Source organism: Phasianus colchicus, chromosome 21 (assembly GCF_987193195.1).
Source record: "Phasianus colchicus chromosome 21, bPhaCol1.hap1.1, whole genome shotgun sequence".
Classification (NCBI taxonomy): Eukaryota; Metazoa; Chordata; class Aves; order Galliformes; family Phasianidae; genus Phasianus; species Phasianus colchicus.
In genome coordinates, this window is record NC_143456.1 from 4,429,649 (window position 1) to 4,455,952 (window position 26,304).

Sequence of the window (26,304 nt, forward strand, 5' to 3'; positions counted from 1 at the left end):
TTTTTGCAGTTTCATGTGGGCCACCAGTGGAGGGGAAGCACAATCAAAATCATATAGGACAAGCAGGATCATTTGTCCAAGGAGCTTAGGTTGTGAGCAGCCCAAACAGCTCAGGGACACACACTGGGATAGGGATTTATTTGAAGGTGGTGTGTTTATAAAGTATCGAGGCAGTTGTGAGTTTTAATAATACTCTACTACTGCTATGCAGAGCTTTTTGAGGAAATGGCCTCTTTTTTATTTGCTCCAAAATTAAATCACTTCAGCTCTTTAAAAGCTTCATATTCTCTCTCATCTTTAATTAAATAAGCTTTTGTCCTTTGACTTGCAGCCAGTAGTAGTCCCCAGGCACTGCAGTCTGTCACCTGGGGCATCCACAGCCCTTTGCACGGCACTGGCTCTCAGTGATTCTAACCTGATTTCAGCCTAGCAGTGAAAAGCTGTGTCCTCACCCCAGCTCTGCTTCCTGGTTTCTGTTCCTCATCGGGGAGACAGTCTTATTGAGGCTGAATGTCTGCAAACAGTGAAGTCCTCAATGAAGAGGGCATGCAGCGCTGCACTGGACCCTCCTGCAACATAACACAGCTAATTTGTAGGCTAATTACTGCCTCTTTCCAGAAAACCAGTAGAGCTTCAACACCAAAAAACCTGTGGTCTACTGTACAGTCATCCACATCTCCTGCTGGCAAGGGAGAATTTTCAAGACTTCTCAGGATTGAGACTGGGTATGAAACCATCCCACTGACCTTATCTGCCTTCCCTGTGTCCCCTGTGTAGATCCTTCTGCTTGAAGCCGCAGAGCGAAGCCCACCACTGGAAAACAACCTGCCCATCACTGGGACCACGGCCACCTGGTACGACGACTTGCTGCCGGATGCCTTTCCCCTGCTAAATCCCGGGACTGTCCTGAGGAAAACGGTGGGACCTGTCGGTAAGCATGGTCTGCTCTCCATTGAATCACTCTGCCTACATATATGGTACCTGTAGGGTATCGTACAAACACAAAAGGTCGTGCCAAGCTGACTTTGCATTGAGAGCTTCGCAGGACGGAGGTTGGAGGGAAACTCTAGCATCTCCTTTCCTTTGCTCTGTAAAGAAGAGGGCTAAGGTTTTCAGATGGGCAATTCTTTGTTTGTTTGCTTGTGGGCATGTTTGCTGATGCTGTGGGGTGAGTGTGAGGCAGGCATCTGCAGGAGGATCCCTGTCTGCTTTGCACTCTCAGTGGGGACACTGTAGCACAGAGGGCTGTGAGTGCTCGCTGCAAGGTGGGACTGGGTTCAGCAAGAGAGGCAGTTCAAGAGCTACACCTTGGTGTTAGGGTCAGAACTAGCTTTACTTAGCTCCAGAGTCATAATTCCTCCAAACTGGGGGTTGTTCATTCTAAAGGTTTAATATTGTCTGTGTCTGCGTGGATCTGGAGACCTGGATAGCTTGAACCATTCCTGAGGAAACTCCAGAGAGCCATCACAGTGGGGTGCCAGGGACCATTTGTGTTCCCTTGTTGAGCTAAATGCAGTGTTTCCCCATCAGGAGTGGTGTGGGGAGGTAGAGGACTAAGGCAGGGGCAATTCTTGGTTTTATGAGGAGGAACGACTTTCCCATGAATATCAACATCAGTTGCACTCTGCATTATATTTTTTAAATTTACTGTAAACACAATGGGCTGTTTTATGATCCCTCTTGTGGCATGAAAAAAAAATGCACTTACAAGAAATTCCCTCCGAGCCCACTTGGCTAGACAGATCACTCTGCATTGAATTTCCTTGACCTTGGCATTCTCAATTCAAGATCCCCACTCTCTGCTTCCAAAGCCCTGTCTGTCAGTTGCTTCGCTTGCTCCCCAAGCAGTTCTTCATCCTCCATTGGGCCTACTTTCCTTTTTTTCTTTCTTTTTTTTCCCCTTTATTTTGTCAGAGCAGTTTATTATGGCAGCCTTTCATGACTGCAGCAGACTTGGAGCAACCAATATAGACCAGATGTCGTCCGTGTTTATAATTTGACAGGATGCCACAACATGGAGGGAGGTTCGCTAACAATATGTTCTGCAAAGTATTTTCAGAACCACACTGATGGCTGCCAGGAACTGAATTAAAGCAGTTTCCCCCAGTGTCCGTTATGTGTTTGTTCTGCCTTCCCCATGTCATTTATTTTTGCTGTTGTTGTATTTCTGCACCTGCACTTTGTTGGGCTGAAGTGAATGTAAGCAAATGTACAGACAACTCTGTTCTTTCCACTCAATGTCTTCTCCTTTCTGAGGCTTTGTATGCATGATAATGTGCTCAGCAAGGAGCAATGAGTGCTGCTCTCCAAGCATTTGACAGTGCTCTTAAGGAGAACAATCTCTTGCAGCACTTAAAACAGGTTGTCTCCATGGCCCAGTATCAGCAGATATCTTATAGAGGGATGATCCCCCAAAATGTTGTTATCTGAGGCTCGGTGTCATCAGCCAGACTCCCATACTCGGTAAACAGCTGCCTGCATGCTACCAGGTGTAGTTGTTACTCATTGTCACCCTTTATTTTTCTAGCCTTGATTTATATAGCCTAAGTGTGGAATAACTAGTCTAGTGTAATAATTGACAATCAGGCATGCATTGGGCCATTTCAGGTCAGCACAATGTCTTTCAGCAATCAGAAGTAATCAGTTAAGTTGCTTATTGACATGTGATTGCCTTCTCAATGCTCCAGCTGAGTTCTGCGTGCTTTGCTAAGGAGCTTTGGGGATGTTTCATGGATCAGGGTTCACACTTGGCTTCCTTCCCTCCCCACATCAGTTTGCATCTACCATTCAAAGCCAGCCAAAAAATGCACTGTGGATTTCAATGAAATGTAGGGAACTTGATGCAGTTGGTTTAGGACAATGGGGAACTGCCCGTTTTGTGTGATTTCAACATGGTTCTGTGACTTGTTGCTTAAAGTTAGCCCCAGGTTCCCTTGCAGCAATTGCAGACCTCTGGAGATCTTTCAACAAGTGTCACTGTGGATTAGGTGTAAGTTAAACCTGAGTTCCCTGTGTGATTTGAGGCTGAGGAAAGCCAAACCTCTGTCCCTCCCATCACCTTCCCCAGTGTTTTTGTGACATACTGCCTACTCTGTGTGCATCTACTCTTTCAGCCAAAGCAAATCCACATCCCAGCTTGCATGCTGCCAAGTTTCTAAACCCGAAGGACTAAGGGCAGGATGTTGGTACCTAACACAGAGATGGGTGATAGGGATCGGATGCTTTGAAGGGTGGGAATGTTTCTGGATGACCTTACAGCTCTGAATTGGCTGATGCCTCTCCAGGCTGAGGTCCAGGAAAACTTGCTACTGTTTGTTAGGGTGACTGTTTCTTATGTGAGTGGCAGGGCTGAGAATAGACAACCATTTAAAAGCACTCAGAGCTGTTGAGACAGCTGCACTGCTGGCCTTTCTGATCAGCTTGTTAATCAACAGGATACGTCTTACTGAGAATTAAGAAAACATATATATACTCTAGCTGAGCCAGTTGGCAGCAAGAGACCTAATTTTTCTTATCTTTTCTTTTTTTTTTTTTTTTCCTTTTTAACCCTGACCATTTTAAGTAGAGCCTAAAGGACACAGAGGTGCAGAGGAGCAGCTAATACCACAGGGTAAGTGAACAGTTTCTCTTATTGCCTATTTTAAAGCACAAAACGTTGCTGTGCCCAGACCTGTACGTGATATTTTCCCCCCAAAAAGCAGAAAGATCCTGTGGCCACGAGCCCTCAGCGATTCAGAGCCTTGCAGATACAGAGAGGCTGAATTTCTCTTTGGGTTGTATTTGATCACGGGAGGCAAAACAGCAGGTTTTTCATCGCTGAGACATTCTGTTCCCCCAGAAGATGAAGGATGGAAAGCACTGCCCATGGGAAATGGGGCACGTGCTGAGTGATGGGAGAACACACCATTATTACCTTAGTGGTGTGGCCTGCCAGGGGCATGGAGAGCTGCTGATGATTATCAGGGCATTGATTTGATTTGCTCTGTACAGAGAATAACATGCTCCTGTGTGCATAGAGACCTTGGGAAAGAAGGGGAGCAGGTGTAGTGTTGCAGGTTAATGAGAGGGCTAGGAAGAAAATCCAGGCCTCTGCCCATCTGATTTGGTCTCTAGCAGTAGGATGCTCACCCTCTACCTGTCTTTTGTTGTTACTGTTGTTTTTTTCTGTGGGTTTTTCATATATTTCAGGAAATGACTGTTTTCCAGAGGCTTTGGCTTCTAAAAGCCAAAATATCACTGCAGCAGAGCTAAAAAATGCCAGCTGAAGATTCGGCCTGTTTGTATTTCCTCCCCCTCCTTTTTCCCTGAATCCTTCCCTCTTTATTTTCCCTTTTGCACTTGTCTCTTTTATGCTGGTAACACTATTTGTCACCAGTATGAGCATTTGCCTGACACGTTACCCAGTGCTGCTTCTCTCAGCCTTTCCTTCAGCACTTTCCTCCTTCAGGGAAGTAAGTGCCAGTTTCTTTAAAGCTCCGCTGGTGCAGCATGATTGAGGATGCTAGCAGCAAATGATTGCTCTTGGTCTGCAGAATTTCACAGCATTGATTTATAAAGGTTGAACTGAAGAACTGAGGTTGACTTATACAAGTGAGGAAATGTTTTGACCCATGCTCAGCAGTACAGTGTGTTATGCTTGCAAACACTGCTTCTGCTGTTCCCTTTGTGCTGGGGAGAATTTGCTGCAGTAAAGGTGTGATGGGGGTCCTGGTAGGGTGGAAGGAGCTGTTCACAGTGCTCTAAGCAAATGGTCTTACTCTGTTAAATGGGCTCCTGATCACTTGCCTGAGCTTGCCAAGTGCAGCACCCACTGTGTCAGGTGGGATTTCAGCCTCAATCCATTGAAGGAGCCCTTCTTTCTATTCATAGAAAAGTCTGCAGCTTGCACCCTGTGAGTAAGCAAATTGATCCAAATGAAAATCTTACCTTAGTTCTTGCTTCAGTTCTTAAATTAAATTAGACCTTCACAGAATAAAACAAAAGTACAGTCATACACTCCCACACAAAACCACTGAAAATCCCATTTCTTTAGTTCTTCAGGATGAGAGATGGGTGGATTTCATTTTTGTACAAAGAATATTTTGGACATCTCTCCAGATTGGTCAAAAAGAAAAAAGGAAGAGAAATCTTCTAAGGGGATGTAGTATTGGGGATTACTCCTTCGCTCTGAAAAATGCACACAGTTTGGATAAATGTCTGTGGGGGAACATGGTTTTGTGTCCTGAGTGGGCTGTCCCAGGAAGCAAATCCCTGAGCCTTGTGTTTTAGTACATAGCCTGGTTTCTTTGGGGCCAGCATCGAGGTGCTGCCTGGTCCACTTGTTTCTTTTCTTCCTTCTTTCTGTGCCCATCCATTCCTCTCCACTTCCTGCCCGCTACAGATTCTCCTGCTGCTGGTCTCAGAGAGGCTAGAACATCTCCTTATAGCAGGAATCAGGAAAGATGTTGCCCAAAAACGAATCATATCTGTGCTCTGCTGAGTTGTTCGTGAATGTAAAATATAGAGAGACTTGAAATCTGAATGTGCTGAACCTTGAACTCAGTCAGGTCTTCCTCTGGCTTTGTAGCATCTCTGCAGCTGCTTTCAAAAGCTCTTTGGTAGCCCAAAAACCAGGAACCTGTGACTCTGTCAGTTAATGCCTTTATTGTAACTATTAACCACTTAATCTGAACAGACAGAATAACTCTCTAAGGTATTAAAGCCTTTACTGATGTTTGCAGAGCATTTAAGTGTATCTTTCCAAAGCAGCTATGACCTTCGTGAGCAAAATATAGTGTTTTTCTGAAAAATACTGTACAATTGCTAATTGTTGTTTTTATTTTGGCAGTCTAAAGGAAGCAAAATTAAGATTTTATTTAACATCATCAGAAATAGTCACTTTCAGATAATGAATGCTGCCTGCATCTTTCTTAGGCTTAGGTAGGCTTATCTACCTAGTCTGAGTAGAGATGCCAAGAGGCTGTAATTACTGCATAACTGGTATTTCCAGGTGGGCTTTCTCAGCATCCTACCTATTGATATAAATTAACAACATCTTGTTACTTCAAAATATGGGTGCATTCACTTTACTTGGGGATGAAAAATGTTTGTGCACAGCATGGTGCACTCACTAGATAAATGAAAACAGAAGAAAACAAGGAAATGTTTTTGACACGGAATCTCTGGGTGGTATGTACATGCCAACCAGATCAAGTGGGAGACAAGGCTTGATTTGCTTTGGTAGATATCATAGAATGGGCTGGGTTGGAAGGACCTTAAAGCCCAGCCAGTTCCAACCCCATTGGGCTCATTGCCCCCCAGCAGGTCAGGCTGCCCAGGGTCCTATCCAACCTGGCCTTGGGCACCTCCAGGCCCATCTCTGGGCAACCTATTCAATATATTTTACGTGTTATATATTTTATGCATTCTGACACTACAATGAGATGGCATGAGGGAGCAGCCAGAGCCCACCCAGAGCCGTTCAGACCTTGAGATGGGACAGCTGCACACTCAGGTTGGCTCTGAGCAGCATGTCCCAGCTGAGGATCACATCCTGCTGACTGCTATGCATGGAGATACACGTTTCTTTAAAGACTAGAAGAAGAAGTGGGGAAGCAAGGTTCAGTCTGGCTCTTCTCCTCTATATACTGGCAAGCTTTTGCCACCAATAACACCTTATCTGTGCTACCTGCACAAAGCTGCTTTTCTCCCCCTTGCAGAGTCCCTCTCTGCTGGTTTCTAGATTGCTAAAGATCTTCTCATCTCAGTAGTGTCTTAATCTCTGACTCATTTTCTATCTGGATGTTTTCAGGGCTGCCAGGGCAGGTTGGTCCTCCAGGCCCAGTTGGACCAACTGGTCTTCCAGGACCACCGGGACCAAAAGGCGAGAAGGGACAACCTGGGGAAAGGGGCCCAGCAGGGCCACCAGGTAAGTCCAAGGGGAGGGCAGGGTATGAGAGGGAATATTTCATGTTGTTCAAATTGTCTGTGCAAACAGATCACAGAAGATTGGGACACACACACAATGTTGAGATTTCAGTTTATATTAAATCCATTCCTTGAAGTCCTCTGAGCACTGAACTCAGCCAGCAGCCCTCAGAGTGGGTACTGTCTGCATGGAGAGCAGTGACAGTTCCTGGGACTTCCTATGGAGCTGGGGAGAACTTGTCCCAGAAAGCAGAACAGCGGGATCATGTTTTCCCATCCTGCTCAGGAGCTATGAAAACCAGTCTCCGATCTGTCAGCCTTTGGAAAAGAGCATTTCCTGTTCGACCCTCTCACTGTGTGCCTGTTTTAACTGCCTTTTTTCTCCATCATTTGTGTCAAGCTGTCAGATGCCAGAATGTCAAATTAATGATGCCATTGTATGCTAAGGGAAAAGGTTATGAGGCCGTTCTTTCACAGTGCACTCCATTCCTGTGCTCAGAGACTTTCTACATCCCCTGAATCTTTTGATGAAGGCGATACTACACGATAGGTGCCAGACCTCAGCCTCTGTGATTTGTATGCATTTGAAAGGCTGTGCCTTGCAAATGTAAGCTCAGGAAAGGTTTAAAACTTGGAGAGTGTCTTAAAATGTGAGAGTGGCTCTGAATGCTTTTTTGGCAATTCCTGGCAAACTGTCAATGGCTGCCAGAGATGTGTCTGCCTTTCGGTTTCTCCATTTGCAACAAAAGCTTTCCAGTCCCAAAGGAGTCAGAATTGATTTGCTGCTGCACTGATGGTTTCTGTTGCTATTTCGGTGCTTTTGTGGTGGTAAGGTGACACACAGGTGTACCTGGAGAGAAAGAGGAAGAGCTGTACTGCTTTCAAGCTGCCTTTAGTTTCTTGCTCGGTCTTAGGGAGAAATATTTTTTTTTTTTTTTAGCTTTGTAGCATCTTTGGGTCAAGTAAAGCCATTTGCTCTTCATAGGAAGAAGCCAAAGAGAATTAGCTTCCCAATTTTCAATATTTTTCCCCTGATTCCCACAATTATAGTTTGGGACAGAAATTCTCTGTTCAGGAGAGCAAGAATATGCTGTGATATTCCCAGACCATGGTAGGACCTGCTGAGAGGGGATCTGTTGCTTAACAGAAATAATTCTGAGACCACATTGCCATCCCTTTATCTCATTTCTCTGCATGTTTTACATCTCCATCACAGTGGTGAGTATTTTCAGATTGCGTTTAGCTTCTTTCTTTGAGAAATTGTTACTATCTAGACTCTTCTTTCCAGGAATGAATGGGCTTCCTACTGCTTTTTACATTCATTAGCACATCTTCAAGTGCACTAATAAATCCTCTCCTGCCTCTGCACAGGACTGTTGGGACCTCAAGGACCAAGAGGACTTCCAGGAGAAACCGGGATTCCAGGTCCCCCAGGTCCTCCAGGGCCACCTGCTACCCCGAGCCTCCCACTTACCTTCCAACAAGGGGTTCTCTACTCCCTCCAGCCCACAGCTGAAAAAGAAAGTAAGCTTCTTTCCCTGTTCCCTTTTTTTTTTCTTTTCTTTTTTTTTTTTTTTTTCTGGTACATCAGCAGAATGGACAGGCCCAGAGCAGCTCAGCTCTTCTTTCTACCTTCCCTGTTGTGCTCTGCCTTCCCTAGAAGCAGCAAGATGAGCTGCCTGTGTTGTGTGGGTCTCTTGGAAGTTCCTGTACAAGATGAAACGTGGATAAATAAATACAGTATGTCTGGCCAGTTAGGTGCTGGTGCAATGAAACTGCATAGTTGTGAGATCTTGTGCTGCTGCTGTTGCAGTATTAGAGGGCTCAGGGATATTCAGAAATGAGCAACTACTAAATGTTTGCATCTCTGAAATTATATAACATAACAAGGACATCTGTTCAATGCAGCTCTTTTCCTGCCCCTGCAGACATGTCTCCCCACCTGTGTTTTTGGCACAGCATCATCCCTTATCCATGCAAAACACAGAACTGTGGGCTCAAAAGCCCAGACCAAGACTGTAGTTTATTCTTTCCCTGTGGCTGGAGGGTCAATGTTTCTTTGAACTTATGGTGATTTTAAAGATATATTTGCTTGATTTGTCTTGTGCATGGCAAGAAAAGGCTTTCTTGGAAAGGCACGTCATGCACTCTTATCTGAGCAGTCATATTCAGGCTTGATCAGATTTCTTCTGGTCTGGTCTTGTGTTGCTGGCATCTAATAATGATAAAGCAGAACTCAGACATATCTCTGCTTGGTGTGTAAACCCCTGGAGCCCTGGCTCTGCTGGTCTCCCATCTCCACTCCCCCAAACTTCAGCTGTGCCTTTTCCTCAGCTCTTCTGCTCACGTCCAGCTTCAAAGCACAGTTGTACTTCTTACAGCCAAAGATTAGTAAAATCTCCCTGTGCCTGATGGTGTTCTAGAGCTTTCCTTTTCCTTCCACCCACTCTCCTTTCCAGACTTCTTTTCCTGTGAAGTGAACAGATGTAGTTTTAATTTGGAAAGAACTTTAACAGCTCTATTTTATATTCAGTTATTTAAAGCATATGGACAAGATTAAATTAATCGAGGTTCAGTGCTAAGGTTTTTCACAAAATGTAGATTGAGCTGCCGCATTCCTGAGTCTTCTAACCTTCTAAAGGTTCTGCATTCAGCCTTTTATAACAAAGGATGGTCTAGGTATCATCACAGCCCCTTTCCTCCTGCCACTATTTAAATTAAACTCTTACAAGATAATGGATAGGCTTAAAAGCTTGCAAAGACATAGATTGCATGACCTTCCCAGCTGATGTATGAGGAAGGTAAACACTATTGTCCCAAAATGGGAAATAGATAAACAAGTGGATAAATATCTGTATTAATTCAGCCACTACTGGGCAGCAGCAGGCTCCCACATGGACGTGAGGTCCATAAGAAAATGATGACCGCTGCATCCTGGGACAGCCATGTACTTTTCCTACCTGTGGTGGATTTCTTGGTGCAGAAGGAATAGCCAGGACACTTATCTCAGCACCGTGTGCTGCTTCATTTATCTACTTTTGGGAGAACTTAGCAGCTGATGTTGTCTACAGGTTTCCAAATGAAGGTTTAATCCTGTATGGAATTAAAATACCACAGTTGTGGAGAGTGGCACTGATGGAGCTGACAGGCTCTCTGTCCTGCATTTATAACTCAGGTTATGTAAGAAGCAGAAAGCTCTACACTCCCTGGAATTTTCTGTCGCAGAGGACTGATTAAATAAATGTTACCTGCTAACTGGTGCTTGGACACAGCAGAAAGCACAGGCCTTTCCCCTCGTGCAGCTGCCATGCCCTCTGCCAGCCACTGACAGCTTTATCCCAAACTTCATGCCTGAATGCATTGCTCTGTTCCACTCACATTCCTTGAGTCCCTTTTGCCCTTTCTTTTGCTTTTGTAGGTGGTTGAGTGGGCCAGGCGCTGCCAACTCCTGTATATTGCCCTCTCACTGAATTGCAGGAGTTAGAAGTGTGCAGCAGGGCTGTCTGCTGGGGGCACATTGTTCATCCAGTTCCTCCCAGGGCATAGGCAGGGCTCTGTAGTGTTCTGTGGAGATGAAATTTCCTATAGATGTGTACAGCAAAGACTACGTGGAACAAGCTGGTTTTGTTGGTGTACTGACATCAGGTATGTGAGCCCAAAATCTATAACAAGTTCTGTTGTTTAAGAGAAAAAAATCTCAATACTGATCTGCCAGTATAAATCATCTGCATGGTCATGGTAAAGTTATGCAATTTTGAGACCATTTTCTTACAAAATGTAATGTTTTCCTTACGTGCTGGCTGATTTTGCCTACCACAGGTTGGTGGAAAGCTGATCCTCAACAGCCAATAAAGCTTAGCCTTGCAAATCCTGCATTGGTTTTCCTTTTCTTTTTTTTTTTTCCTTTTTCTTTTTTTCTTTTTAATGGAGCACATCTGAAAACTATAAACACAAGATTCCAGCTGCTGACAGCAGAGGGAAGCATATTCCTGGTAATGGGCATGTGCACCCACAGAGATGTGAGAAAGCTGTATTGGATTATTATTAATACTGCAGTGTTTGGTTCCGCCTGAACATGGTTAATGCATGTGCCTTTATTAATCACAATAAGTTCTTGTTGGCAATGTTTATCAGTAGGCAGAAGCCAAAAATGGGGAGACATTTTCTCACAGTTTCACAGTGCGGTGGTAAAGAAATTGGTCCCAGTTGTCTCCCTGCAGATCAGGTAGCAGAAAGAAATTAGGACAGGATTACTTCATTTCCATCCTGTCTCAACAAATCAAGCTTATAAAGGGGGAATTTATCCCTTAGTCAGAAACATGAGATACAAGCCAGAAGCCAGACTGCCCTGCCCCTCTGTTGGGGCCGCTGCTGCAGCATTGCTTTCCTTCTCTGCCACTTACAAAAGCATGCATCAGGTATGTGGTGTAGAATCAGCACAGTGTTAGAACTCAGACATTGCTCTCTTCTGTGTCCCAGTTACCAAATTGCCTTTCATAAATAACTTTGAGTCCGGTGGATCTAATGTCAGGGTGGGTGGATTTGTGGGGTATAACTCCATCACTGTAATTATGTACCACTTAGTAGGAGTGTTTTGTAACCCAAATGCTTGTTCCTGGTTTACCTCCAGCAGTAATTAAATCCCAGTTCATTTGTAGCCTGTCCTCTCCTCCTCTCAGTGGATACACATTTCATTTTGTTGGCCACTTGTTCTTTAAAAACAAAAGGCTCTGCAATTGCTCTTCGATGCTCATTTCCCAATCTCATTTTACTCCCGAACCATGATGGATTTTGACATGGTCAAATAAAACTCAAATTAATTGGATTACACACTTCACTTGGGTACCTTCCCTTCTGAACAAAAAAACAGTCTCAGCTGTTCTGTGAAAAAGGGAAGATGGATGGGTCTGGAAACAATAGTCAAAGAAATACCTGTTTACATTCAAGCTTTAGGCTCGAAATTTGGTTCTCAGAGGGACGTGGGTTAGATCTAGTGCTGCTCTGCTGCCAGGAAGGCATTGCAGACATATACTGCTGTCCCTGGCAGTTAAAAAGATTTCACAATTTCCCTTGGAGATGCTTTCAAACAAGGACATTGAACATTTTCTCTGTTGTTGCCAGTGCTCCAGAATTTGAAAAGGCTTCGTGATGTGTCTGATAATGTTTCTGGAGATTCCACTGTATGTTGTTTTGGCTGAATCCTGCAGAGAAAACAAACATCCCTCCCATCTTCCTGGTACTATTTGATATTGTCATCCGAAGAGCAGTGAGCCACCTGCAGAATTTTACACCTGCAAAAAGTTCCCCAGAATTTCAGCATAATGAGTTAAAGGGATGGGTGAAAGGGTGTTTGAGGCCGTGGGCAGGAAGAGATGGGCATTCTTCATTCTGCTGGCCTCCAAATGTGGAAAATGTGGACTTCTCAGAGGGTTGACAGAGAGTCAAGATCTCCAGGCATAATCAGGAAACCTGCTGTTGGCTCTATAGCACTGGCCAGGGGAATGGGCTGTGAATCTTCATAGCATCAAGACATGGGGGTTCCCTTCCTTGCTTTGTGTATTTGGTGTCTTTGCCAGTTGTGGAATTTTCATGCCTTGGTTTCCACACTGTCAAGTAGCATTGTGGGATGCTCAGATGAAAGATGTTGCTGTACAGGTATCCCCCGGACTGCTGGCATGCTGCAGTGTAGGTGTGCAGGGAGCAGAGTTGTTGATGGTGGTCTTGGTTTTGCAATAAAAAGGGGTGTTCTTATTTCATATGTAGTTGTTTTTTTCTCTCTTTAGTTACCAACTGAAGTGGTAAGCCCAGTGGTTCAAAGATGTGAATAGCTACAGGCTGATGAGCTTTACTCCCAGCAGGAGACGACTAAGAAAGATGTGCAAAAGCACAACATGACTCCAGTTTCTGCTAATGGCTTCCCTCTCCCTGCTCTGCTCCCATCTCCACCTGTTCCCCAGACCTGCACAAGCTAAAATAATTATTGCTGTACAGTGCAGAGCTACTCTTAAACTGCTTCAGCATTCCAAAGCTAATACAATATGGGTGTGCAGGAACACCAGTTTTTGGACAGAAAGGACGATTCTTCAAGGATTAGCAGAGATGGGATGAGATCTGGGAGATCCAGCCTATGCTCTTGGATTGCTTCTGGAGTCCAGATCTTGCATCCAGAAGCTCTGCCTGCCCTTCACCAGCAACAGGAGCCAGAGGGTTTTGGAGAGAAGTCCTCGGACTGGGCAGCTCTTGCTGCAGGGGCACTGACTGTTCTGCTTTTTAACACAGATGGAGAACCCCAGTTGGCCTCCACCGTCATAGATACCATCATGGCTGGCCTGCCAGGACCGAGGGGAGCACCGGGCCCCATGGGACCCCCAGGTAATGCACTCAGTTGAGCTGTAAAGCTGTAGTGATTGGGAAGAGGAGCAAAAGAATCTGAGGGAGAGAGGAAGTGTGCTGTGGGATGCCTGCAGGGAAAGCATGTGGTCCTCAGTGGAAGGGCTGTGGAGCCATGGGTCTGGGTGTGAGCAGGATGGCAAGAAGTAACCAGTTCTTATCTATTTATAGAGGCAGATTTTTCTTGAGACTTCTAATGTTTCCTTGCTGCTTTGAGAGGATGTACTCTGAAAAGGGAATAATTGAAGAGTGCCTTTAAGAGTGGGTTGCCCTTTGAATTCCTCTGTGGGAGCAGAGCTGTTCTCACTGCTGGTGCAATCCTGTCTGGTTGCTGTAGAGCTCTACTGAGCAGGATCTGGCCAGCTGTTCTCAGTGATATCTCTGCAAACTTTGGAGATGGTTTGAGCTACTCGAGGTTTGCACCTGTATAACTGACATCAGAATCTAGGACCAAAATTCAGTAGCAAATCTTCTGTTTCTCAGTGCTGATAGGTGGCTTAAATGCTAATGTTCCTGCAAACATCAGCATTTCCCAGTATGATACATATTTAGGAATGAACCCCCATCAGTTGCAGAAAACTTTTCCTTTCATTATGAGGGCCTTCAATTTATCCTTCAGTTCCTTTATTCTCCAACTTAAGCATTTGTCTGGTGCATTAATGATTGAGGCTAATTCAAGCTGTACTTTGTATATCATGTCTGCGTTGTTTCATCTCAAGGGTTTTGACAACCAAAGCAGAGAGGAGTATTACTAAATTCAGACTAAGCAAATATCCTGTCTCTCATTTCCAGGTACAATTTAACAGCTGCAGTTGGGATATAATTATCTTTCCAAAAGTAATGAATTTGTTCTGTGACTGTAAAACAATTTGACCTGTTCAGGCAGTGTTTAACATGTTCTGGAAACGGCCTCTTCTGTGATACAGATTTAAAAAGAACTTTTTTGCTACTGGAGTGAACGTGTAAAGAACAAAAGAGTGTTTTGCTTTGCCACAGTTGGCTTCTCATTCTGGTTACATCCAACCTCTGTCTCCTTTGACTCATGCAGACTTGCAGACTTCCCTGGCCACCTACAGGACTTCCTCCATTTCTAAAACAGCAGTCTGCTCTGATGTTTCATAGATCTAGCTTAAGATTTCTTCAGAGCTGTTATTTTGCAGCACCTTACTGTCATCCTTCCTGCCTACTTTCACTTTTTTTTCCTCCCAGAGCTCTAAGATCTTCCCTAAGGCATGTGTGATATTAGGATATGGGTGTCCAAGAATCCAGTGCATGATGTAGTACTTATGCTGCAGTCTTGGGACCAATGAATGGCTCTCACCCACTGAGAGATGAAGTAGAACAATCAAAGGAAATGCATACGTTTGAAATTTAAGATCCTTCTAAGTCTCCCTAACATTGTCTCATCTGATGATTCCCACCAGGACCACCAGGTGCATCGGGACCCAAAGGGCCTCCAGGACCTATCGGAGTCCCTGGATCACAAGTAAGGGTTTTCCTGCTTTGGGCTGAGAGGCAGAGTTGGGGGGTAGCTGTGGAGCATCTTCTCATTTCAGAAAGAGGAGAATTATTTTATAGGTCTTAGATGCAATGTCTAGCTCCTCATGAAAGTCTGTGATTTTCATACCTGTTTTTCATAATGAACTGGGTTAAGAAGTATAAATGGTTATACTTTCCAGGTTTTCCTTCAGTCATAACAACATATCTTGCTGTTACTGTGTCAAAACATTTCACCATAGCCTGAGTTGATGCAAAGGATTTGACGTGGGCTTTACTAACACTGTGATAGAAAAACACTGCATTTCCTGTGGAACACATAAAAGAGGAAAAATGTGTCACTGAGAATTCACCAGTTCACCAAGGTGAATTTCTGCATCCTAATTTATTGGAAATACCACTTTCCATTTAGTACAAACTTCACAAATTCCATGTTTGATTGAACTTCACAAATTCGGTTTGATTGATTACATACTGATACCAAAATTGTGAAGGGGAGGATAATTATGGAGAGTTGTAAACTCAGTCAAAAGAATTTATTATGATGGAAGGGCAAAGTAGCCACATGGATTAAAAAAAAAGTTGAAAGAATGGAGGTTATGATGAATAATGAGTGGCCAAACTGCTGCAGATGGTGGTTGGCTGATACAACAGACTGCAGTTTGGGATGAATGTTTCTTACTGTAGAGGCAAACCAGGGACATCAATATTTCAATATTAAGTATCTTACCTGACTGAAGAGATAAAAGTGACTGAGGAGTACAGAAGAGAGGGAAAGGTTAAGTAATTTAGACAACGGATGTGACTTAGATCCTGATATGACAGGTTTGGGATTGCTGGAAATTAGAGAAGGGAGACTTCTACTATGTATTTATTAATCACTTTGAAGAAGCAATGAGAGCAAGTTAGTGAAATTTTGCCAGTGTAGCAGAATCATTTCAATTAGTGAATGCTCTGGAGAGCGGTGAGAAACTCCAGATAGATATGAACACAGTGGGAAATTTGGCAGCAAAACGACAGTTGCAGTTTAACGTGATTAAATATAAGGTAATTCACAATTCATAAATAGGTTCTTTAATAGAGTCTGGCTTTTTCACATGCGGCAGGCATTATAAATTTTTTATTTTTAACAACAGACTTGTTTAATTCAGCGTTCCTTGAGCATCCCTCTGCAAACAAGCACTGAAATCGAATGTAGAGAGCTGTCAAGTGCAGAGGTCACCTATGGACACTTGAGCTTTGTTCATGCTGCTTTTTGACATAAGGCCAAATCTGGTCTGTGCCCTACCTTGCTTGCCAGCCCTAGTTAACCTCCTATATCATGCTTGAATTTCTGCATCTTTTGTGAGCCCAGGGGGGTTGTAGCTGAGCTGCCAGATTGCACAAGTTGGTGGTGAGCTGGTTGGACTGACTGCAGGCAAGGAGCAACGTGATAATGGTGAGCTGTGTTGCCCCTCCCAGATGAAGCTGAGAGAATGCTTCTCCATTAGTCCCTCAAAATCCTAAAACTGGGAGAGCGTTCCTGCCATTGTCCCTTGAAACATTAAGGCCTGACCTTCTTGGGCCACTTAACTACAGGCTGAGGTTCCTGGCAGCTGTGCTAGAAAGCCCATTTCTCTGGATGCTGAGAGGTGGTGGTTACTGGGGGCTGTTGTTAAACAAGTCAGATTGAAGCAGCAGCTGCCTGGAGTGGAGCTGGGGTTCCTTGTGCTGCAGTCTCCAAGAAGATGTTCAAGTCAATTGAGGTAGAAAAATCATCTTGCATACAGTCATGTGGAGTTGACATCATGGTAAATATAAACAAACAATATTGTTCTCTTCCTGCCTGGTTCCTCACTATGGCTTCACTGGGTGGGTAATTTAAGAATTTGGATCGATTTCTGCAGAGCAGTTCAATTAGTAGAAGTCTGGAGACAACACCCTTCATAACCATTGGTGACTTGCTTTATAGATTTACTCAACCCAGGGGGCAAAATTATTAGTAGAGATTGGGCTTAATTTGAAAATTGTTTATTAGGGTGAGTGAATCGCTTCAAAATAATTTTCACTGCACAATCCAATTAATTCTCAGGTATGTATGGTTACTCGTGCCACCCACTGAGGCAATTATGAAGAGGGGGGAAAGCAGTGGGGATTTTTAGGCTAACTGTACCATCTATTTGTTAATTTCTTCTCAGTCACTGAGAACAAGAACTATCCTGTCACGTTGACCCTTCACAAAATGTTATATCAGCAGCATGCAGCTCATTAAGAGACCTAAAAAGAGGGATATGTAGAAAATATAGGGCTTAAGATATCTGCAAAAAGAGCTTCCATTGTTATTGCTTGAGGGCAAACAAGAATCCAGCCCAATCACTTAGTGGGTGTATGAGGTTTACAGGAGCTGAGGATCACTGGGAAATATATTGGCTATCTCTTCATAATGGATGTGCAATAGAAACTAATTTCTTCTTGTCATGCATCTCTTCTAGGGCTTACCTGGCTCTCCAGGACAACCTGGGCCCAAAGGCTCCAAAGGAGACCGAGGAGAGAGGGTAAGGTTTTATGTACGTGGAGGGATTCCCAGCGAGATCTGGGTGAATGCCTTAGAAATTTATACAAGTCTTTCAGATTCCATGGGACTGCAGCCATGACTAATTTTAAATGTAGAGTTTCTAAGTCTTTTGCAAAAAAAACCAAAACAAACCAACAAGATGAAGGTTTCCCATACAGATAAAAGACTGAATAACTTACATAGAGTCTGGTGTTCCCTAAGGAGATAGAGGTAATAAATACTTGGAATGTTAAACCTGGCAGAGGCCAGCCTTCTTCTGCCAACCAAAGCTATTTAGTGTGGACTTTTAGATGTTCTGATGACTTCCATCTGTGATGGCAATGCAGTAAAAGCTCATCAGACTTCTGAACCAAAGTTGTTCCCCAGGTCAAGTGATGCTCTTAATTTATTTAGAAAGTTTGCTATACCTCAGTCCTCAATGGGTTATGTCAAGTGATAATAACTGTAGTAAAAAGGGCTGTTTGAATATTATTTCCACACAGGTGAAATTTAGGAATGGACAGAGAAAAATCTTAGCAAGGATATCTGATATATCCATGTCAGATCCCACTCCAGCATTTAAGGAAGGGTTTCAGATGGCAGTTTGGCCTACAGCTGTTTCTGTCAAGCTTACTCTCCAAAAGGCCACAGTCTTTGAAATTGCTTCTGAGAAGCACTAGGGACACAAAATCACCTGAGATCTTAGTACACGGTGCAATCATTGAGCAGTTAGATCTGCAAAATGTGGAAATGGAATTAAAGAAAGAGAGAAGAAAAATGTTGGCTGGCACCTGTTAGGAAAAAAAGAAAAAAGATATCTGCAGTAGTGGCTATATAGGCCACTATATAGGCATGCTCTTGTGCTGCAGCTGTAGGGAACAAATTCTCTTTTCTTCCAAGTGCCACTTTTACCATCACATTGGAGGTCACTGCCTGCAGGTAGGTAGCTGTAGATGATGTGCGTCTCCTTTTTTCCTTTTTTTCTGCTCAGTACTCCAATCCAAAAAGCAGAGGGGTTTCTAAAGGAGCTTAAAAAGGCAAAGTGGTTAACTCCTATTTGGTGACTTTCTGAATTCATGAGAATAACTAGTGAAATACTTACGTTATGCTCCTCTGTCCAGACTGTGCAAGGCAAGCAAGGCCCAGGTGGGTTGTTTCATGTTCTCCTGAGGGACTTCACATGAAAGAGAAGGAGATATCTGAGAGTAGAGTGCACATGCTTTCAAAAAACTCATATTTATTTAAGCATCTTTGCCCATTTTATGGGTTCTTGGTCCCCATTCTTACGTAAGGTACCAACTGAAAGATAGAGAGCATTTTAAGTGACAATATCTTATGCAGGTCACCCACGTTGGGCATTTATTGGCTTTACTGATAGATTAGACTCTGATGCATTTCTGGGCCTAGAGTTTAAGGTTTGTTCATTCAGTACAAATACTTGAGACTCTGATTCATTCCTTCCTCGTATGTATTCAGAGCTCTACCTCTCCTTCTAGGTTTGGGACAAATGAGATTTTCAAATACGCAATGCTTTCCTAAATAGAAAAATGCTGTTTCCTGTCCTTTCTTTCTTAGCATGGAAAGCAGAGCTGATCGCTTTTTCTGGCAGAATTTCTGTAGGACGTTCTGTGTGCTTTTTGTCTTTTGTGAGTGTGGATTTGAATGCTGGTTTTGACAACTACATGCTGCAATTTGGGGTTTGGTGGATACAAATTAGGGCTGGCTTTACACGGAGCGGAGGAGCTGTGCAGCTGCAAAGAAAAGCAGAGGAGGGTTGACAATATCTGTTGAGGTATGAGAAAATGTTATTATACATTCTTCCTGCTTAATCTCAGAAAGAACAGATGTAGAAAGAGACCTGAAGCAGTCTGAGCACGTCCCCTTGATGGCACATTTGTGTGTGCCACTCATGATCAGTCTCTGTTCATCTAATTCTTAACGAGTGGCAGCGAGGGATGCATCACATCATCCGCAGGCAGTCTGCAGAGGTTCTTGAGGGCCTGGGATAAAAGATATTTCTAACATCCAACCTAAATATTCTTTGATCCCCTTTAAGCTGATAACATCCTTTTCTTTTCCCCCTGGACACCGAGAACAGTCTGTTTATGTATTTCTAGTGTGTTGTTATGTCTCCTCTCTGTGGTTTGCTGCTTGCCTGTGCTTTTTCACAGCCCTTGCTCCTTCCAGTGCAGAATCCAAGCATTTCCCTTTGAAGATGCTCAGAGCACCTGACAAACTGGGCTTCCTCCTGGCGCTCTCTGTGTCCATGTGGGCCTTTGTCTGATGCTGTCTGGCTGTGCGTTGCACAGGTCTCTGCAGTAATGTTTTGAGATGCCCAAGGCCCATTTGTGTTCTACAAAGCAGCAGTGGGATGGACAGAGTAACAAAGCAGCTCTCCCTTTTTGGCAAATGCTACAAAAAGCTGCCGCCAGCTAGATGGTTTTTGAGGAACAAAAGGATGTTTCTGTTTATGTTTAGAGGAGAAGAGCCAGTTTCAATATGTGGCTGTTTCATCAATAGATTTCTTAAGATGCTTTTAAATTTTGCCTCTCCTTGCCCTGCTCCTGCTTTCTCATGAAATAATCTATAGCTTTTCTCCTAGTTAGGGATTCTGCTTTGCTCCAGCGTGTCCTGGGGTGGGAAACCAGAGCTGCAGAGGAAAACAGGGACTAAAAAGATGTTGAATTTGATGGCGTTTCATTCCACCAACACATACCGTTCCAAAATGTTTTAGTTTAGCCAAAAAGAAAGAAAGCAAGCGCAGAGAACAATGTGAAAATCAGCACAGCAGGAAAAAGAAACAAATCAACCCAAATACTGTGTGTGGGTTTGATCAGTAGCTGCTGGGGTTAACGCGGGGACGTGTGTGTGGAGCAGGAGGCAGATTAAATCAGTGCTCTGTGGGAGTCCTGGGCTCTGTTTGCTGTCTGGGGCAGCATCAGCCTGTCTGTTTTACTAGAGAGAAGAATGCTCTGTCTTTGTGAGAAACAAATCTCCAGCCAAATTCCTTCCTGCTATAATGTAACTGACTGCTGTAAAGTTCAAGAAATTGCTAATCATCTTATGGAGAAGATACCAAGCAGAGTAGCTCAGTATTTAACCAAACTTCCCCAAAGTGTGATGGGATTTGGAGCTGATGCTTGACAGAAAACCATGACCCCCTTTTGCTGTCTCTAAGTGATAATGTCAAGGGAGAGGAATTTCTTCTTATTATCCCAAGTGTAAGGTTTTTCATTAAGCCATCTTAATTCCACTAGTAAAAAATGACACTGTGTTCTTGTCAAATGGAAAAACATCTCCTAATGACACTTACTTTATTTCCAACAGGGGCAAGCAGGTCTGACTGGAGAGAGGGGCATTAAGGGATTTCCTGTAAGTGATGTACTTGCGGGTGTGTACGAGACTCAGTTGGGTTTGGTACCATAAAAACACTGAGCTGGTCTGCAGCTGGTTCAGCCAGCTCTCAGATACAATGCTCAGGTCAACTGACTCCAGTTCAGAGATTTGCTCAACAGGAAGCCTTACCTTAAGTATTCCTCTGTAAATGGAACACGAAGCGTGCGAAGCATAGCACTGAAATGTGGAGTGTGTCAGAGTGATCCCATAGGCTTTCTCCACCTTGGGTGGTTCAAGGAATGGAGGTGGTACCTTGCAGCTGTGAGTCTTCCTTCTAGAGCCAGAAGTATCATGGAGCAGCCAGATTCCCATTGATTTTTTTAGGAGAGGAGGTTGCTTGCTCTAAGTTCTGTTGATAGCGTTTGCCTCATGGGAAGCCCTAACTGCACAGTGCAAAGCAAGGTAGCATCCATGCTCTGCAGCCTTACCAGCCACCTTCTGCTAACGGTGTTTTGTCAGCAGGGCAGTCAGTGGCATAAAGTGCACTGCAGGAAAGGACTGCTGACAAAGTCCTACTGACAGGTCGGAGGTGGAGAGCAGTGATCAGGAAGGCAGTATGGCAATGGAGATGTGCAGTGTTTGCAGATCCCCTCTAGCTGAAATCTGGCAGACAGAATCCCCTCCCTGCCCTCTGAGGTTCCTGGCACTACCAGAGCTCAAAGGTGGGCATTGTTAACCCCTACATCAGCTGCTCTCAGTGTCCTCTTGCACCTTGATCTGCCAAGCTGAGCTGGAAAACCTTTAATGAGATTAAGAGACTTGGCCAAACGATTTCTTGGCAGTAGCTGATCCAGTGCACGCAGGAGATGTTTGCACAGGCACATATGGCTAGAGTGCAAACAGAGTTGAAGTTTGGCTGAAAGTGAGTGGAACAAGTTGGTTGTCTTGAGTGGCAGCATTCGGAGAGATGCTGGTTCCTCTGGAAAGTTTCTCTTCACCCTTCCTTAATTCCATCTCATCATACTGTACAGCTCCTACAACCTTTTCTTCAGCCCTTCATCCCATCCCCACTCCCTGCTTTGCAAGTGTCTCCAGGGATGTTCAGTGAGTCTGAAGAGTCCAGGCATTTCCACCCTATTTCATTCAGCCATTTGTTAGGCTTTGTCCTTAGCTTGTGGCTTAATCTCTTTGCGTCTTCTGTTCCTTAGGAAATGCACAAACTCCCTGGTTAGGGGGAACATCAGACCAGTGTTCACAGCACGTAGGGCTTTTGCTCACAGAAAACTTAATGAGCATCTTCAGAGGCAGAAAATGATATGAGTAATTAATGAAAGAAGAATGGAGGAATTTTATGGTGTAAATCAAAGATGCACAATTGCATGTTTGGGGGGCATCGTTTCTTTCACAATGCTGTGGACTAAAACATTGTTCATTGAGATCTGTTGTAGGTCCAGCCCCTTGTGCAGCTTAGCCACCCCCAGCCATGTTTATCAGTGTCAGAAACAGCAGTGACCTCTCAGGAAGCTGCTGGGAGCTAGGAGAGAGCTCAGGAGTCATCTTTACTGTGGTCCATTGGAGGGAAGTGATTCTGGGCAGGATCCTCAGTCATATGGAGACAAATTTCTCTTTCTTGTTTGTTTTAGGGTGAACCAGGCAAGAAGGGCGAGGAAGGTGATAAAGGTGCTGATGTAAGCATGTGTTTTTACTATTGTTTTTTTGTTTGTTTGTTTTGTTTGTGCTTTACTTTGTAATTCTTTACTGTCTTTCAAACATATTCCTTTCGGTTTGTGAGGGGCAAGGCTCCTGTCACCAGTTAAAAGGGCAGCAGAAGAGATGAACCTTGGTTTACAACATACAGCATGCTAGAAAGCCAGGTCTTAGTGGTCTGTTGGCCGTGTTGTCAGCTGCCCTCCTGCATGCTGAACACCTCCTCAGCCCCCAGATGTTATTCTCCCACACACAGCCGCTACAAGGTAAGAAAAGACTACCTGTGGCCAGCCTCAGAGCTTGGTGAGAGGCAGAATAAAGTCATAGAGTCATAGAATGGCTTGGGTTGGAAGGAAGCTCAAGGATCATCAAGTTCCAGCCCCTCTGCTGCAGGCAGTTTTGCCAGCCACTAAATCAAATACTAGATCAGATCTCAGGGCCCCATCCAACCTGGCCTTAAACACCTCTAGGGCTGGGGCATCCAAAACCAATCTGGGCAGCCTGTGCCAGCACCTCACCACCCTCTCAGTGAAAAACTTCTCCCCAGCATCTAATCTAACTCTTCCCTCTAGTTTAAAACCATTCCTCCTTGTTCTGTCACTATCTACCCATATAAAAAGTTGACTACCCTCCTGTTTATAATCTCCATTTAAATACTGGAAGGCTATAATGAGGTCACCCCACCTTCTCTTCTCTAGATTGAACAAGCCCAGCTCCTTCAGCCCGTCTTCATAGGAGAGGTGCTCCAGCCCTCTGATCATCCTCTAGACCCTTTTCAAAAGCTCCCCGTTTTTCCTGTGATGGGGATCCCAGACCTGGATGCAGTATTCCAGCTGGGGCTCATGAGGGCAGAATAGAGAGGGACAATCACCTCCCTCTCCCTGCTGGCCACTCCTCTTTTGATACAGCCCACAGTACTGTTGGCCTTCAAGTGCACACTGCTGGCTCAAGTCCATCAGGATGAGCACATGTGCCACTGTTCCAGTTTATAAGGCAGAAGCAAGATGGGGCTTGCCAACCCTCTCAATTTTCTGGTGTTCCAATGAAGAGAAAGCCCAAGAAACTCAATGATGTTCAGAGTAAACGTCAGGCAAGAGCAAAACCTGTTCTCCAGGTAGTGCAGTACAGTTATTAATATAAGCTGCATAACATGACATATTTGACAGGAATATACATCCTGGGTTTGGCTCACTGCAGAAGGAGGAACCAAAGTGAAAGGTTTGGTTTAGTCAGAGGCTCTGCAAATGTAGGGTATAACTGAGGAGCTTTTCTTTGGAGATTTCTCCTGCATTCCAACTTTACTCTTGCAGCTTATCTCATTTTTTATGACTTCTCTTGTTAAACATTTACACTGCACAGTTTGGCATTATCGAGCCAACATTATGTACAAGAAGCCTGTTCTGCAAATATTTAGCACTGTTGGTTTTCTTTTCTGTCTTCCAGGGGGAAGGTGTTCAGCAACTTCGAGAAGCTCTGAAGATTTTAGCTGAGAGGGTCTTGATTCTAGAGCACATGATAGGAATTCACGGTAAGCATCGCAGAGGTTTTCTTTTCTAGACAACTGGGTCTTTATTCAGGAAGCTGCTTGATGATTAGATGTCCTCCCAGTGCTCTAAGTCTCTGCCAATGTTACCCAAAAAGTGAATGACCCATGAAGCTCTTGTTATTACAACTGACACTAAACCTATTTTCACAATCAGATCTAAAGAAAGTCTCACGTGTTCCTCATTCAAATAGAATTTATATTTTCTATTGAGGCTGTTTGCTCTCCCATCATGGGTGCAATGTGTGGCATCATCCCCTTATGACTGTTTTCTTCCCTTAACCAGAGTGTGGGGTTGTGTAGTCATCACAGGTCAACTTCTCCCTTGGTGGTATCAAAGCTGCCAAAAGTTGCTGTGCCAATTTCTTCCCAACAGAAACACAGCAGAAGCAAAATACTGGTTGAACCTACTATCTCAGGCTGTGAGATACAAGGCTGTTCCATGACACTGAGCTGAACATTTCTTAACTGGATAGTTTAATTAGGAACCTCACATGGCCTTGCTTGGCCATGGAACTTCATTCTTGGCCCTGCTTTTAAATGGAGCTGCCACCACACCTTCCCTCAGATCAACGTCCACTTCTATTCTGAAGTGACTTTTGGATATTTATATGGCAAATGCTTAGTTTAACTCTTCAGAAGTCCCAAATGACTTAAAGCAGTAGTGCAGTAGGCTTTGAGAGCCTGCAAACCACTCCTGCAGCCAGCACTGTGCTAAAATGAAAATGCTGTTGCGCACTTCAAAGCCAAAATAGTGTTGGTGTGTAGTGCTCCATTGTATGGCTGAACAGGCTTGGGTCTCTACACCATCCTCACTGTTCGATGGAGATGTACCTTTTAGAGGCCCAAAGCACTAATTCCAAAAGCAATAGACAGCAGCACGAGCTTTGGGAAATCATGAATCATGAACCCATGATTTTAACCGCAGTCATCCTGACCTTACCTCTGCATTAATCCTAGTTTGCTTCATGTTTTCACTGGATTTTATAGACCAAGAAGAGATATTTTTTATGCTTGTTTGCTTTGACCTGGTGACAGTGCCAGGAAGATGCCCATTAGGCTCCCTATGCAGCAATCCATTCCCGCCTGCCTGGTCTTCTGGTAGGAGTGGAAGGGGAACCTTGCCTATAATTACAGCCCAGTGAATGTCACACATACAGGACCCAGGGTCTAATCCTCCATGATCTTTTACTTTGCATCTCTGCTTTTACTACTGTAAAGTGAAAAATCAGCTCTACAAACCTGTATAGACAATGGAGCATGAACTGGAGAATACACAACTTGCCACTGCACAACTGCCTGGTTTCCCAGTTTTACATGTTCTTTGTTTGGCAGTGCAGCAGCATTTCAGCAAAGCATTTTTACTGTCGTGTGTTTTCTGCTATTGCCTGGGATGGACATGAGTTATTTATATATACTCCATACCAATGTAACAGCAAAAGTAGATGATTTTTAATTGCACAACATTTAAAAACTATGTTTAAACACCTATGTTGCATGACTTCATATAAATAATTCCCTTTTTATCCAGTAACAGTGCAGATAATTATATTTTCATTCTGTTTTTTTGAATCAGTTCCATTCTTAAGACATATTTAGACTACAAAAATACTACTTAGAAAAAGAACTTTTAGAAAGTGAAGCATGTTTTCCTTATGCTATTATGTTCATCTCTGTTCGTGAATATGGTTTAAAAAGAAAAAAATGGAAAAAGACATAATGCAACAAAGCAGGGTTTCCTTGAGCACAGACCTCCCTTGCAGTGAATGGCACCACGCAGCTCGAAGTCACCCAGCACCAACCATCTGGTGGTTTTCCCAGTGTAGGCGTCACAAATCCTTACCACAGGTTCCTGGGTAGCCCAATTCCACCCAGTTCAGAGACCCACGCAGAAATGCCAATTGCATGCTCTCATTTTCCCAGGAAACTTCATGGTTTCAAAACCACAGCCACCCAAGCAACAAGGCAAAACATACCAGCAAACAAACCTCTTCTCTACAGTGGGAGGTCAGTGGGAGATTATCTGGCCCAGCAAACAGTGGAGAGCAGCCCAGCAGGACACAGGAAAGCCCAAACTGTTTGGCAGTGTGTGCTTGCAGCGAGCACAGCACAAATCCTGCAGCCAATTGCTCCCTTGGCGTAGAAGTGCTGCCTCAAGTGAATGAACCAAGGCTGGGGGTCTGGTGTGTGAGGTCGAACCCTTAGCAGCAAACAAGCATCCATCTCTGAAGGTAAAAGGAAGAAAGCAGGGCATTCCAAGTGATGAGGCAGCATCGCATTGGCAAGCATCTACTGCTGACTGCTGGGAAAATTGAAGAGTGGCCATAGTCAAAAGCACATCTAGCTCTGTAAGGCAGAATGCTGTAGAAAGAGGAGGTGTGTGTTAACATGA

At 44.1% G+C, this 26,304-nt stretch overlaps 1 protein-coding gene across 9 annotated transcripts in view; it reads left to right on the top strand.

Annotated features, from left to right (window-relative positions):
* COL26A1 (collagen type XXVI alpha 1 chain) overlaps positions 1–26,304 on the top strand; it is a 160,604-nt gene that overhangs the window by 128,500 nt on the left and 5,800 nt on the right. For 7 of the 9 annotated variants that reach the window (XM_090122378.1, XM_090122379.1, XM_090122374.1 and 4 more), the window contains 10 exons: positions 778–931; positions 3,563–3,610; positions 6,791–6,907; positions 8,278–8,430; positions 13,186–13,278; positions 14,721–14,782; positions 17,265–17,327; positions 20,654–20,698; positions 22,306–22,350; positions 23,813–23,897. In XM_090122378.1, the coding sequence (XP_089978504.1) occupies positions 778–931; positions 3,563–3,610; positions 6,791–6,907; positions 8,278–8,430; positions 13,186–13,278; positions 14,721–14,782; positions 17,265–17,327; positions 20,654–20,698; positions 22,306–22,350; positions 23,813–23,897 (865 nt within the window). The remainder of the gene's footprint in view (positions 1–777; positions 932–3,562; positions 3,611–6,790; positions 6,908–8,277; positions 8,431–13,185; positions 13,279–14,720; positions 14,783–17,264; positions 17,328–20,653; positions 20,699–22,305; positions 22,351–23,812; positions 23,898–26,304) is intronic. The other 2 variants (XM_090122373.1, XM_090122376.1) reach the window with 2 other exon arrangements.